The sequence below is a fragment of the Ceratotherium simum genome, chromosome 14, assembly GCF_057802395.1.
Source record: "Ceratotherium simum simum isolate JZ-2026a chromosome 14, ASM5780239v1, whole genome shotgun sequence".
In the NCBI taxonomy this organism is placed as follows: Eukaryota; Metazoa; Chordata; class Mammalia; order Perissodactyla; family Rhinocerotidae; genus Ceratotherium; species Ceratotherium simum.
In genome coordinates, this window is record NC_141913.1 from 47,269,968 (window position 1) to 47,285,505 (window position 15,538).

Genomic DNA, 15,538 nt, shown 5'->3' on the forward strand with positions numbered 1-15,538 from the left:
TATCCCAGAATGTCCGCCAGTGTCTTCACAGTCAAGATGTTCTTTCTTAGGTCAAGCAAATCCCCTGGGTTGTAAACTAAGCCCGCTTCCGTTTGCTCTGCTTTCTGTGAAGCAGAGAGGGATCAGAGTCACAGACTGCCAGACCTGCAAGGAACTCGATCAAAGCCCCACCTCCCACACCCAAAGACCAGAGACCACCAGAGGGTTACGGAGACCCACAGCGACGCGTTCTACAGTGGGAGGGCCGTGGCAGGGCCGTATGCTACAGGCCATGTCCTGCAGGTTCCAGATCAAAGTGCTATCTGATGACACTCGATTTCCTCCTTCTGATTCATTTAGGTAAAACTTGATATATTTGAAACTTGCATCTTACGTTTAAAACCTGAACCCACCAAAACATCAGGGAGGGCCCCCTTAGCACCTAATTGCCTTGTAAAGAATTCTCCAGTGAAGAGATGAATTATGATATTTCCATACAATGCAATACCATGCTGTAAAGATAGATTAGCGCTCTATATAATGATGAATAAGTATTCCTTACCCATTGTTAAGCGAAGAAAGCAATTGCACAACAAACCCATCTCTGCAAGGAATAGCTACAAGTATGTCTGTTAGTATAGTACAGGCATAGAAAAGACCAGGGAAAAAAACACATTCTCGTCCCTCAGCAGTCATTATCCTGGAGGAGAGAGATTACGGAGGACCCGCAGTTCTAAGTCATACGGTGTTATGATGTAAAACGTGCAAAGAGTAAGTGTTGTCATCATCAAAGTTTTCAATAGGGAAGATTTCTTCTTTCTTGTGCCCCTTTCCCTGCAAAACTGCAAGGCATGATTCCCCCTTTACATACTCCTCTAAAAGAAAAAAAAAAAAATGTTTTCCCCTTGTTATTATTATAGTAGCTTCCTTCGGGAGCCAAGCCTCAGTTGCAGAGTCCTAAGAAATGTGGATGAAACCCTCATCTCTTCAGGATATAGGGAGTTAAATATCTTCCCAGCAGCACCTGGGCTTCCCAACATGGAGGTTACACTACATCACAGGTACACATATGAGCACATACCGAACGGGTCAGGACAATCCAACAGTCAAGCTGTATATAAGCGAAGGGATAAATACACATCCTAAGATGATACAAGTCATTTTAGAGGAGGGATGGGGGGAAACTGTGTTTTTAATAACAGCCAAGGAAGGATTCATTGAAGAGGCAGGACTTGGAGGTGCAGCTTGAACAAACAGCTTGATGGCTAAGAGCTAAAAAGCGGGGGGTAGCCTAGGCTAGAGCAACCCAATGGGAGCACATGCCCTCCCCGCCCCTCACAGCCCTGACTGCCCAGAAATGGCTCCAAGTGTGCCAAGACCTACACCCTCCTCCTGCCCTAGGACGGCAGGGTGGACTGCCAGAGCCTCCAAGGCCAGGCATCTCCAGCCTCGAGCATCCCTTGTCATTGACCTCAATGTGCCCTCCACAGATGATAATTGTCGCGTGTGCCATGACCTGAAAATGTGCTTCCCAAACACTAGGGGTTTCTGGGAAAGGACTTGAAGACAGTGGGGTGGCACAGGTGCTGAGTAATTGTTAGGATCCTTTCATGCCTTAAGATTGCAAACATCCATTCCTATTATATCCTAATAGGGTGCCACACATTATGCTGTCAAACTCTCAAAGTGTGTTAAAAACCTACAGAGGTCACTTATGAACCACTTCACATCTTGCCAGCCTCCAATTCACAGAAATCCCTCATTAAGAACCTCAGGAACACATCCATCCACGATAATGCAATTACATTTCCTTTATTTCTTAATTTATAATGGTTTCTATTTCTATGACAATCAGCATAATTGCTGTTATAATACTCAAAAAAGATGCAATTATATACACATAACTATGTATCATATGTAGACATATTTGGGGACAGCCTGGTTTAAGGCCACATGATAAATATAGGGCTTGGGTGATAACTACGCAGTCAGACCACAGAGCGCATTGTTTCCTGTTGCATAAAGTTAATGCAAACCTATAAAAAGCCTCATGTTTGCGGGGGGGGGCTTAAGAAGTTCTCTCAGTTATCAGAGGGGAGGACGAAGAGTTGAAAACAAAAATGGAATGGGACAAGATTCTGGCAGTACACAGATTTCCTATCACACTATGTGGAAAAAGTACTGTTTGTGTTTGATGCTTACAAGAAAAGAAAAACACAGCTTGACACTGAAAAGCTTTCATTTATAATACACTGAGCCATGTTTACATCTTGGGAGAAGGTTGGTGCAGCACAGCAACAAAGCAAAACATTTTTTAAAACATGCACCAAAGGCCACTCAGTGGCTCCAGACACCAAGCTGAGAGCCCACAATAGGAGATGAAAAGTGATGGAATTTGCACTACGGGATTCAGAACTGATAGCTTAAGAAACACAGAACTCCCGAGGAATGGTCTACCTTTCTCGATCCACTTCTGCCCACTTCATCGCTCCTCTGACTGCCCTCGAACCATCCCACACTGAGAGTAAAAACGAGGTTCCAGGAGAAAAAGAACAGGACCTAACAGATAAGGGATAGGAGACACCAGGCTTATTGATGGTCCACCAACACAAGCTTCAGCTGTAAATTTCCCCGTTGAGGATCCTGGACCAGCAATTGCAAAAGACACGAGGATCCAGGCTTAGTAGCCACAGAAGGTAGAAACAGAGACCACTTATCCTCCAGCAAAGAACTAGCTGCTCACCCTCTTTGGCTTTTTGCACCCAGGTTTTCAACCTTGGCTGCATACTGGAATCACGCAAGGAGCTTTAAAAATTCCTGGTGCCTGGCACCCATCTCCAGAGTTTCTGACATAATGGTCTAGTGTGCTCTCTGAACACTGGAAGTTTTTTTTGTTTTGTTTTGTTTTAAGCTCACTAGGTGATTCCAACATGCAGTCCAGAATCACTGCTTATGGCTTTACAAGTAGGAAGCAAAGAATAGCCACGTGAGCGAGTAAGCCCTGGAACAGATGTGGTGATGATGAGGACAGTGCTTCTCAATTTAATGTGCACAGGAAACACCTAGGGACCTTGTTCAAATGCAGATTCTGATTCAGTAGGTCTGGGGTGGGGTTTCAGTATCCGCATTTCTAACAGCAATGTCTCCACGTAAGGGATTAGAACAGTTTCTAGCCTCCATCATCTGGCCCCATCCTGGAGAGAGAGGTTCCACAGAAGTGAACGGCACAAATAACATTATGGTTTATGCCAGTTTAGATGAAGTTGAATCCCTTTCCTTCTTCAGCGGTATTGCTCAAGGCACTTTAATTTCATTGGGTAACTCAGGATCGCCATGGAAGACAGTGCTACCCGTGGCAATTACAGTGTGTATGAAAAATGTCCCCTTTATGACACAGCCCCAGCGTGTGCTGGGTTTTATTTTTGGGTGGGGGGGGGTGTTATGGACTGAATGGTGTCCTCCCCAAATTTATATGTTGAAGTCTTAACTCCAGTAACTCAGAATGTGACTATTTAGGGAGAGGATCTATAAAGAGGTCACTGAGTTAAAATGATGTCATTAGAATGGGCCTCAATCCAATACGAAGTGGTGTCCTTGTAAGAGCAGATTAGGACACAGACATGTACAGAGATAAGACCTTGTGAGGACACAGAGAGAAGACAGCCACCTGCAAGCCAGGGAGAGGCCTTGAAGGGATCAATCCTGCCAACACCCTGGTCTCAGATTTCTAGCCTCCAGCATTGCGAGAAAATAAAATTTCTGTTTTTAACCCACCCAAGTCTATGGCAGTTTGTTTAGGCAGTCCTAGCAAGTAGAGGGGGGCTGGTTTGCATGCCTACTTTTCATAAGTTGTCCAACTTATGCTTGCACCAGTCATTACAGCGGAATTGGCATCTCTATTTCTAGCAGTCCTCCTTCCCTCTTCTAAATGCCTCTCTTTAATTTGTGGTTGGCAGGAAAGCAAGGTAGCCACATGTCAGGCCTTTCAGAGCAGCCCAGTGGTTAGAAGAATAGAGGCTCTGGAGTCAGGCTGTCTGGCTTAGAACCCCAGTTCTGCCACGCACCTGCTCTGGGAGGCTGAGTGAGAACAGCTTCTGACAGAGCAAGCCTTCACGCATAAGGCAATCTGAGGGACTCACTGAGGAAAGTACATGAAATTTGTGATCCTTCTTTACGATATCTACTTCGGTATTCAAAGCTCGCTCTCCCCACTTCTTTTTTCAGCTCTATTCCAGATAAAAATTGTTGCCTGATTAAGTCACATAAGTATGAGGTTCCTGTGTAAAATTTATCTTTCCCTATGTCCATCCAGCTAGACCAGAACATGTGAGAATGAGCTCTAGAAATCATGTTAAATATTAAAATCAACTTTTACAGAATTTTTTTAAAAATCCTCAACCAAACTTTGAGATCTCAGAGATAAACCCTATTAATGTTGCATTCTAGATTCTTCTAACCTTTCAGAGTCTTTCAGAACTCAACTCCAGGACATTTTTTTGAACAACCTTGCCTCCAAAGAAGTCATTGCAGTCCTGGGGCGTTGCTAGGAAGGCAACCTCTGCACTGCCATGCAGTTTTGCACCACAAAAGTCGTGAGCCATTTCTCTACAGGAAAATTCCAAAAGGAAACATGGACGCATTAGCAAAAGCAATGCCAAGTGAAAGCAGAGAAAACAGTTGGAGGGAAAGCCATGGCATGGTCTCTGCATTGGCTTTTAGATGGCCTCTGACCCCTGAGGAAATAGTCCTGGACACAAGATGTTACAAAAATCACATTTGTACATCTGTCAACCTTTGTGAATTTAGTCTGCCTCCCTCTTAATCTCCATTTAGCTGAATCAGTAAAAATGGCTCTTACCAAGGTCAGAAGCTCCCACATGACTTAAACATTTATTTCACCCATCTTCATCTCCACAGGATACTCTTTATTCCTTATCAAATTTTTATACCTATATTTTTCCTCTTTCAGGAAAGATGTTCAGCATTTCTTTTATCTTCCTAATATGTCAAGTGGTACCTTCCAACAGTTTCTTCCTTTTCCCTTCTCCAAAATACCATTCACAGACTTTGCTTCTTTCCCCTCTTAAAGTCTATTTCTTTTAAGTGTTATTTCCTTTTCCACCACTTTTTCCCCACACTGTCAGAAGGCATTGCTATTTAGGAGTCTATGAGTTTCATGGACCAGTTGGCATTGTTAAAAGGCAGCTCAGAGTTTAAGTTCAAAAGTTTATTGATATATGGTGCATAGTTCAACTGTGTAACGGTATAATAATTTTTAGCCATATAAGGAAAAACATAGTGTTGCAATTCTGATTTAGAGTACCTTTCATTGAAGATGGCTGTTTCTAGATGTGTGTTCCTCAGATAAAACACATACTATCATTTGATTTTTGAACGTGAAGTTTCCCACTGTAGAAATTCAAAACTAATGTGTTGAGGTTTATGGAGAGGTGGCTTTGAGTCAAAGCATGTGATAATCAATATGCAAGTCAGAAATTAAGGGAGGCAGGAGATCAGTAATGGCAATCCAAGGATTATTCAACTGGCACAGGTAGGCTTGTCTTAGGAACATGTAGAAAAGCAGCAGTAAGATAGTACTCAACTACTTGCAATAAAATCAGCTTCTTGATAACATTCTGACAAGTTACACTCATTTTGAGTATCCTTTAGGGATGATGACTCAAAAGAGCTCCAGTTCCAGTCACAAAGATGCTCAGGCCAGGAGATTCAAATACTATAAAATAAATAAGGCGACACAAAGGCAAAGGACCCAAAGATGAAGCTGACTAAATGCCCGCCGAGTCACTTCTTCGAGGACTCAGCCTACGGATGAGGTTACATATGGATGGAGAATCCCACTCCTGGTCCTTGCGTTAAGATGACTCTTCAGAAGTTGGCGAGCTTTTGCTGCAATGGGCCAGATAGTAAATATCTGAGGCTTTAGGGGCCAAATAAGGTCTCTCTGCTGCATAGCCGGGTTTTTTGTTTAACACAGCCCTTTACAAATGTACAAAGGATTCTTACATCAGGGGTTGTATAAAAACATGCCATGGGCCCTACTTTGCCAATTCTTGCTCCATACCAAACTCCCAGGGCCAGATCCCAGTGCAGAGGGCCCTCCTGGCTTCCCACCTGTTCACTGGGCTAGCAGCTGCCCCTGCCATTCCCAGAGGACTGAGGATGGGGGGCTTCACCCCAGCAGGGGCAAAGAGAGAACATCCCATAGAAATGGCCAAGAGGGCAAGGTTGAGAATGGATACCAAGGCTGAAAATGGATGTGGTCCAAGTTTCTGAAATCATCAAGGGCATAGAAAGATGATCTAGCTCATGCTCTACCACACTGAACAAGGCGGCAGTATATACACTCATCCGCACTCTCATACCTGCTTGTGACTCACATGGATCACACCTTGATGGGAAGAAGATGCACCCCTTTGCTCAATGGGGATTAAATGTGTAGAGATCATAACACTACTCCATCTCCTATAGGTACTTCAGGATGAAAAATCGTCCAGAAGGGTCAGACACATTTATGATGATGGATCTGTGATGGATTATTAGGAGAATTAAGGAATGTGGGGGGGGGGGCATGCCCTCTTACTGCACTCTGCTTAAAGCCACTGTTGGAAAATATGAGGTGAACTGGGCCGAGGTATTTGTCCCTAGGGGCCAGTTCTGATACTGCCATCGACCTCACAGGGCACACAGCCAGAGAATTCACCATCTCTTTGTAATGTTTTCACATCCCAATAATTACTAGAAGCAAGAAACTTGCGGCACATGCTAATTTCTTGCTAACACCCCTGCAGAAAAAGGCTTTGGTTACCACCATCCCTAGGTTCTTGTGTCCCTGCCTGGAGCTGTGGGGTTTCTTTTGCTGAAAGGATACAGCTGGGCCACAGGAAATTTCAAGCTCTTAGCCCCCAAAATGCGACATTAATCAGATGTGTGCCAAAAATATCTTAAAAATGTTCCAAAGGACATCTTTGGCTCAAAATGCCTTTACTGAAAGATAAATTGAATTAAAATCCATACATTCCATAAGGGCAGAGGTTTGGATGTTTTTCCTGCCTCATTCACACATGTATTCTAAGTGCCTGGCACTGTGCTCGGCACATAGTAAGGTCACAAGTATTTGCTGAATAAATGAACGAAAATTGTTGGTAAAACTTGAAAGTTTTTCAAATGGCTTCATGGAAAAGGAAGAACCTAGCTTGGCAGAAGAGAAGCTGCAGATGTTACAGCTGTTTACTTTTCCATCCCCCAAACAAAAACAAACGGAGACAGAACCGAGGACCTTTGTTCTCTGGATCTTCAGCAATGCCCCGAATGCAGGCAGACCCGCTAACTCACAAAAGCAGTCAGGGTCCTGCCAAGCAGGGGGTAGCAGGTTTGGGGAAGCTGAACTGGGCACTGACACATAAACTACTGATTGAAATGCAAGCTTTGATCTGAGAAGATACTGTGTCTGGAATAAAGAGTGCTGTTGCTTTTTCCGGGTGCAGCCACCCCAGCCTCACTTAGAAAAGATGAAGTGAGTTAACGCAGAAAGTCAGGCATCAACGGCTTCAGGGACAATGAGAGTAGAACTGGACCCGGTCCCAAGGACACACCAGTGAAAGCACAGCTTTTAGGGTTGAGTTCAATTGTTAGTTGTTTCCTATCACTTTGTGTTGTTTCTCCGAGAATAAATGGAAAATGATACAGAACTTGAGCTTGGCTGACACCCTCCACCTTCCCGCCCTCTAACACCTGTTCTTCAGCTTAAAAAAATAGGAGGGTGGGGCCAGCCCGCTGGCGCAAGCGGTTAAGTGAGCCCGCTCCGCTGCGGTGGCCCGGGGTTCGCAGGTTCGGATCCCGGGCGCGCACCGACGCACCGCTTGTCAAGCCATGCTGTGGCGGCATCCCATATAAAGTGGAGGAAGATGGGCACGGATGTTAGCCCAGGGCCAGTCTTCCTCAGCAAAAGGAGGAGGATTGGCAGATGTTAGCTCAGGGGCGATCTTCCTCACCAAAAAAAAAAAAAAAGAGGGTGTGGAAGGGAGCCGGATCCCCTTTAAAACTGCAATCCTCTGCTTCAAGGCCAGTGTCTACAGGGCAATTAGCACGTGGGCAGGAAGGCACACGTCCTCTTCAGGTGTTATGTAAATACCAAGTTCATGGAGTTAGCGATATCTGCCGGAATCAGCACCTGTAGCACGTTAGCAATTAAAGCTACACAGCAGGAGCTGGAAACCAAGGAAGACAAGGGTAGCATCTCACAGAGGTGCAGGTAACCTCTGTTTTCTAAAAATGCCTTCCTATAAACAAATACATGGACAAAGAGAAGAGATTAGTAGCTACCAGAGGGGAAGGGGGGTGGGCATAAGGGGTAAATGGGCGCATATATATGATGACTGACAAATAACGTACAACTAAAATTTCACCATGTTATAAACTATTATGACCTCAACAAAATTTAAACTAAAAATACATTCTAAAAAAGCCTTCCTATCTCTCAGCTGGAAAAGGAGGCATACTTGGAGAGCAACAGAAGTTCTGGAAGGCCTGAGAGATTTAAGTCAAATCTCGTCATTATTTACTTGTAACGTTAACATATTCATTTCTCAGTCATTCGACAATGTGTATGGGGCACTGTCCAGGCATGGGGTAGCCTCTGAGGATACAGTCATAGATGAGGGGACACGTGACCCACGCCCTCAGCGGGCTGACCGTCCAGCGAGAAAGCACAGAGAAACAGAGGCTGCCTCCAGCGTGCCTGTGATTTAGGCAGTTCTGCACAAAGCCACCTCTGCCGTCCCCTGCTCTGTCCCTCACATCATCATACCACTTCTTCCTTATCGTTAGGATGTGGACAGTTGTTGTGAAGACACCAATGCTTTCTGAAGGGAGGACCACGTGCCCTGAATGAGCCAACAACAATCCACAGAGCTGCCCTCAGTGCCTGTCCTAAGCTGTGTTGCCCACAGGACCAGGAGGCGGCAGAAACGCGAGACCAGAACTGGGCTGAGGACCTGAGGATTTGATTTTTAGACTCCTCTCTGCTAATAAGACCCTTCATGACACCAGGCAAGGGGTAAACCTCTAAAATCCTCTAAAAATGGGGTAACTATGCCTTCTGCCTGCCCTTATGGTCATACACATATGGTACCTTGTGTAGTCAGGTAGGAGGCAGGAAGCAAAGATACACTCATTTTCCCCAAGGCTCAACGTTTCTGGGCTATGCTACATCTGGAAAAGCATCTAAAAACTGATGTGTGACTGGTGTATCAACACCCTCAGTGTTTCTGGCTGTGGTCTGAATTTCTTCTTTCAAAAGTGTATTCTATAAAGCTCAGAACTCAAAACTCAATGAACGCTCTGAGCAACTACTAGGTGCACTCAACATGCCAGACTTAGGGAGAAGCAGCAGTGGTAGGGAGAGGTGATAGTCATCAAGCACTTTCTACATATATCAACTCATCTAACCTTCAAAGAAACGCTGTAACTCCAATGGGAACGTGATCCTCGTGTTACAAAGGCACAAACTAAAGTACCGAGATTAAGAAATTGTTCAAGGTCACAAAACAATTAAGTAAGTAGAGCTAGGATTACAAACCAGGGCTGCGGTTCCATTATTGTGCATCTTTTGACATCAAAGCCATCTGTAGAAACTCAGAGATCTCAGAGAGTGCCTTCTACAGTCTTTCCTCCAAAACAGCCTTAGCTCCAGTCCGGGGCTCTTAATCTGGTGGTGCTGCTCTAATTAAGTGACGTTCCTAATTGACTGGACCTCCTCTCCAAATTCTAAGTAAACATCTTTGCAGAAATATCACATTAACTGCCATGTTTTAACAGCATTTGGCAACACTGTTGCATTATCTCAAAGAAAAGTGGGAGTCGCTGCATCCCACGTCATTTCCCATGGGAACAAACACTAAACAAGAGCAATGTTTAATTAAAGACAACACTGACTGGACAAATACAGCTGAGGGCCTCCACTTGGAGGTCCATGAATCACAAAGCTGAAAATCATGGCTAACACAAATGCTTAACGCACTATGTTAAAGAACCACGTTGAAAAACAAAGTCTTCTCTAGCTCATAAAGTCATACCTAGCTGTTTCCAATCTCTTCTCCATCACTGATAATATAAACTATACGAACTTGAACTCAATCATGCACCACTGTGTATTGTTACAATTTCAAAGGCCTTGGTCTAAAAAATCAAGACCTGGGACTGTAGCTTATTCTTTTATGCTCAAACATTTTCTAGGACTAGTTTAAGCTCATAATAGATGCTCAACAAATTCTTCAATGGATAAAAGATTTAATTAGGATGTTTACTTGATACAACCTTAATAAAAATTGGATTTTCTTGGTGTTTCCTATAGACAAATGTATTCCTTTTTTCAAAAAGCTTTTAACATGTCATTTTATTAATACAAGCCCCCATAAAAGAAAGGTGTAAACAAACCTTTTGTTCAAACTACATGATTTGGGAAAGAAGGAAAATCAACTTGTGGGAAGAACTTTAATAGCCATGAAAGGGCTAATGCCATGAAAACTTTATATGCTTTGTTTGGCTATAATAAATTCAGAGTCTAGATAAATCACACACCAACTCTGAAATCTTAACTACCGGTAAAGACTGCACCCTATATCCAATTATAATGCTGAGCAAACATGTACTCTGTAAGCCTGTTAAGCTGTCATTGGCATTCACTCAACAAGTGTTTATTAAACTTTGGGTCCTTGACACAGTGCACATTGGGGTAGGGAGTCTCTTGAGACAGACCCTGTGATTAAGATGAAATCCTACAAGAAAGCTATACAAGTATGAACCAGTTTTGTGTATAATATGATAATATAAACTCAATTGTTTATGATAGATCTCAAGGGCAACAGTAATTCAGAAAAACCACTGTGGTCACGATGGATGTTGGAGTTTTCTATCAAGCTGTCTTTTGAATTTATCTCTCTCTGAATTTATAGTCTTCTTCCTTACTTAGATCCCAGGATCTAGAAAGTTCAGCTTTATCCTCAAACACCTCGGGGACGATGAAAGGGCCCAGGCTTTGAAGTCAAACAAACCTGGGTTTGATTCTTGGCTCTCATTTGTATTAACTTTGTGACCCTAGGCAAATTTACTTAATCCCTCTGAGTTTTGGTTCCCCCTCCCCTCCATAAAACTGAGATAATACAAATGCTACAGAGTGGCTTTAAGGATTAGAGATAATGTATGTAAAGTGCACAGAACAGTGCTGAATACAAAGTCCTCAGATTTTCATTATTTAATAGATAACATAAGAGGCTAAAGTAGAAAAGGCTGCTTAAGTGAAAACATGTAAAACAAATGTACAAAGGTGGTGGGAGGGGGTTCCAGAACAGGGATTACTCTGAACCCACCTTTTCTCCATATATCACTGTGGTCTGCATAAACTTCTAGGTATAATGGCAGATCAGATTTATTCTTCACATCCACCACGTTCATTTTAGTGTTAAACTCATCCTCAATATCAATGATTTTTAAAAGTCACTTTCAGCAAATTCAGAAGTGACTTCCAGAGTTGTTTCACTTGTACTAAGGGCTGGTTCACCAAAGCCCTTCTGTTAAGAGTGGGATTCTATGTCATCAGCATTCCCCGAGCAGGAGCTCTGCTACTTTACCTACAGCTTAATTAAGGGTCATCCAAGAGTTGAAGGGTCTGGTTTCCTGGAAGGCTGGTCCTTAGTCTTGTTATAGGTTAATGTAGTAGAAAGCGTAACTCCTCTCTCACCTGCAGGGCTCTTCGACCTACTCTGAGGATCTGTCTTAACGGGCCTGCACCACGACCGTGCAGGACCCTGGTCTCTACAGCAGCACTTTTCCAGCTTTAACGCACAGCTCATTAACACATAGGTTCCGGTTTCAGAGGTCTGGGGAGGGCCAGAGGCTCAAACAAGCTCCCAGATGATGCCCTTGGGAGCAGCAAGGGTCTACAGGGCCAGGACAATCAGAATCCACAAACCAAGGAACACACAGTATGCTTCCATTCTTGGGGTTCAAAAGCAAAATGGGGACAGCAAGTGCCAGCCAACTGTGTCTCTAAGAAATTACTAAATTACGGAAGTCATACAAAACCAAACGAGTACACAGAACGCTTGGAACGCTTGACTTTCATCAAGGAAGTAACTTAAGACAAAACCAAACAACTCTTCCTATTCACAGGGACCATTACCACTTTCTCTAGTTGTAAACATCCTCTCCCATTCCTCTCATTCCCCAAAACAATGTTCCTTACTCTTCTCCGAGATATAAAATAACCTTTTTGTCAGCTGTCATAAGCTGTTTCTTTTGAGAGCTGTTAATGAAAACACATCAAGACACTGCTAGTGTCTTGTTGAGATTCTTAGTGTAAGAGAAACCACACTTTTTAAAAATCTGGAAAAGATGAGTGTAACAGCATAACAAGTTAAATCCACTTAGAACACTAATCAGGCACCCATGGTTTCTGGAAATTGGACATGCATTCTGTAACTGTCACTGATTCATGTGCAGTCTGACCTTCAGGGACCAAACAAATGAGCAAACCATCTCAGGAACACTCTCCATGCTAAATTAGAGGCTTTATACTGCGGTGATAGGAACAGAATGTGTCCTAAGAAACACTGTGGTCTCATGGCTGAAACACCAGGCTGGAACCGGGCAAGCAATCCTGGTGCCAGCTTCATCAGGTCATTTCAGCAGCTGGGTGACCCTGCTTACCCAGTCAACCTCTAAGTCTTTACCTACTGAACATACTCCTTCCTCCTCTAACTCACCTGTTTTGTTCAGTGTTCACTGCCCCTGTCCCAGAAAAGGCAGCCTGTCCCAAGCCCAAGGAGTGACTGTTGATTCAACTAAGCAATCGTAGTCATTCCATTGCCAATGACACATTAAAGCAGGGGAGGTGATGTAACTGATGGGCCTTTGTACCACTAAACCGACCAGCCCCAGAACACTTACAGCTGAACCTTTGAGCATGTAAAACAATGCTTTCAGCTGCAAGAAGTGTATGATTGATTCATCTGCTACAACACTATGGATAGCAAAACTTTTTTCTTTCGAGTTCACTTTTGAGGATTGCTGTGTTGCCTTGTATGTCCCAATATTTATCCTGGCACCCCAACCAGAGTGTAGGATTCCCCAAGACAGAGTCGGGTGTGAGTGTGTGAGCCCAGCACCTTGAACAGTAACTTTTAGAAGCAGGAAACTAATAGAGGTTTATGGGCACAGGCCTCCATCTAGTGAGAGCATTGGAACAGAGGCCAATGGTATAAAAAAAGAAATCGACCCCCACACCTCCAAAAGGCTGCAAGCAGGGGAACAGTGATTCCCTCCTTTTGTTGAGAATAAGAACCGCCTGGAGAGCAGTTTTCAAACAGATTCCCGAGGCCTCTCCAGGCTCAGTTTTAACCCAGGTGATCTGTGGACCGCATTTTCAAAAAAAACCAAAACAAAACTGTTCTCCTTGTGGCTCAACAATCTTGACGTTTTTTGTTTTCACTCAACACAACCATATCAGCCGCCCGCAATCCTCCCCCGTCCTTTTGCCCACAGAGACCGTGACAGTATTACACTGTGTCCCGGCAGAAGGTCAAAGACAGCCAAGGGCCAAGAACGTCTCTGTTGTTGACTTCGCACATTTCAAAACAAAATGCAAAATCATCTTTGCTGTGCCGCACTGTTTACATCCACAATCCAATCCATTTTCCTTACAAACTTGCAACCTCTTCCCCTACGATGCTCCAACACAAGTATTCCAGGGAGCGGTCAACAACTTCAGGATCTTAGGGCACAAACTGTAGGTGCAGGCTCTTGGTTGACTGTCGTTGCTCCAGCCCAGAAACAACAAAGGTCTGAACCAAGGAGAACTCACGAAGCACGTCCCAGCACCACCGCGGCCCCTAGTTCCCGAGCGCGTCTCCAAACCCCTCCTTTGCGGCGCCGCCTTCCCAACCACCCAGGGTGCGCAGTGGCGGAGCCGGCAGAGCCCCGAGGCTTACCTGAAACACGTGGTGAGCTCGCCTGAAGCCTTCAGACACGGGTATTTGGTCGTGGCGATTCTGTTTTCTGAGCAGATTTCTCTGCGAAAAAGTTGGAGAGGCAATGTCGTTGATTCTGCCCGGAGAGCGGCGTGCAGTGCGCGCGGGGGGATTCCTAGCGCGCGAGGATTGCAGGCATCTGCGTCCCGGCGCGCCGAGCAGGCGCTGGTCCCCGAGCGCGTAGCCCAGCGGACTCCGGGGTCAGGGTCGGGGCAGGTGAGGGTCCAACGGAGCGAACCCAGCCCCAGGAGAAAGAAGAGCTGAAGAAGCGGGGCACTGGAGGGCGGCAGGAATGCGGGGCGGGGGAATCGGGGAGCCCCAGCTGAGAGAGTGGAGGCTGTTACCCGGGAGCATAGTTTAATGTCGCCCAGGACGGTTGAGCACTCAGCCCATGCCGGGTGGAGCGAGGGCGTGCGAGGGGCTGCGGAGGTAGGTGATGGGGACACCACCGGCACCCCGATAGCCGTGCGCGCACCAAGCAGGGGTTGGCAGCGCTTACCTGTCGCCGTCTTCGGGCTCCTCTCGGTAGCTCCACGTATGTCCCAGCGCCAGGAGCAGCAGCAGCGGACCCAGGCTCCTGCCCAGCTGCCCCCTCGCCGCTCCTCCCCGGCTCGGAGGCGGCGGCACCATCAGGGAAGCTCCCGGCTTCTTCCCGGCGCCGGAGCTCTCTCCCCGCCCTGCGCCCGGCTCCTCCGCGGCCGCCGCCGCCGCCGCCCTCCCTCTCCCCGGCAGGGGGCGCCGGAGGGCAAGGGCGTTTGCGCCACCTGCGCGGGGCACAGGGGTTGGGGGCGTTGTGAAGCTGGGGGGAATCAGGCTGGGAGTTGGGGTGCTGGGTGCAAACTCTCCAGAGAGGTAAGTAAACGGGGCAACTGCGGTGCCCAGACGGGCGAGGGTCGCGGGGTCCAGGTCGTCTCGCTCGGGATGTTCACACCGGATTGACAGATTTGCTGGACTCGGCTTTGGGCTGTGCCCTCCCCTCTTGCCTCCTCCTCTGCCGGGAGACCAGGGCAGGGTGGGGAAAGCACGCGGTTGCTTGCATTTTACACCAGGGTCGCACGACCAGGAGGAGGAGGAGCCGATTCCCACCCCGGGAAAAGGGAGGGGGAGCAGAGGGGTTAATAAGCTTCCTTCCTGTTGTCAGTTGATTTCTAATGACCAGGGTCAGGCCAACATTTGTCTTTCCCCGGCTCGAGCTCCTACACTGTGCTTTCCGGCTACCTCAGTTTTCTCTTAGTAGAATAAGGGAGGAAGAAGGAGTTGGAACGCTACAGCGACTCTCCCAAATTGCCTTTTCAAACCTGAAATAGACTACCCTCTGTAAATTGTGCTGTCTTCGTTAAAGGCCCTTTAGAAGAAAGTCCTCCGGTCATTTCATGTGTACGTAAAGCCGCTATTTTCTTCATACCTCGAGGTGGATCAAGTAATGAGCTCTCATCAGGTCTTTCTGGGGGTTTTAAATCCTCTTGCCCTGAGCGGCTTTAATGCTGTTTCAAAGCACGCACGTGAGCGCTGGA

At 45.9% G+C, this 15,538-nt stretch overlaps 1 protein-coding gene across 1 annotated transcript in view; it reads right to left on the bottom strand.

Moving 5' to 3' along the window:
• The window catches only part of CCBE1 (collagen and calcium binding EGF domains 1), a 236,682-nt gene extending 221,563 nt beyond the window's left edge, over nt 1–15,119 (bottom strand). Inside the window, exons 1-2 of the mRNA XM_004422670.3 lie at nt 14,524–15,119; nt 13,986–14,066 (exon numbers count right to left, since the gene is read on the bottom strand). Coding sequence (XP_004422727.1) covers nt 13,986–14,066; nt 14,524–14,654 — 212 coding nt within the window. The 5' untranslated portion in view covers nt 14,655–15,119. The remainder of the gene's footprint in view (nt 1–13,985; nt 14,067–14,523) is intronic.
• Between the last annotated feature and the right edge of the window lie 419 nt (nt 15,120–15,538).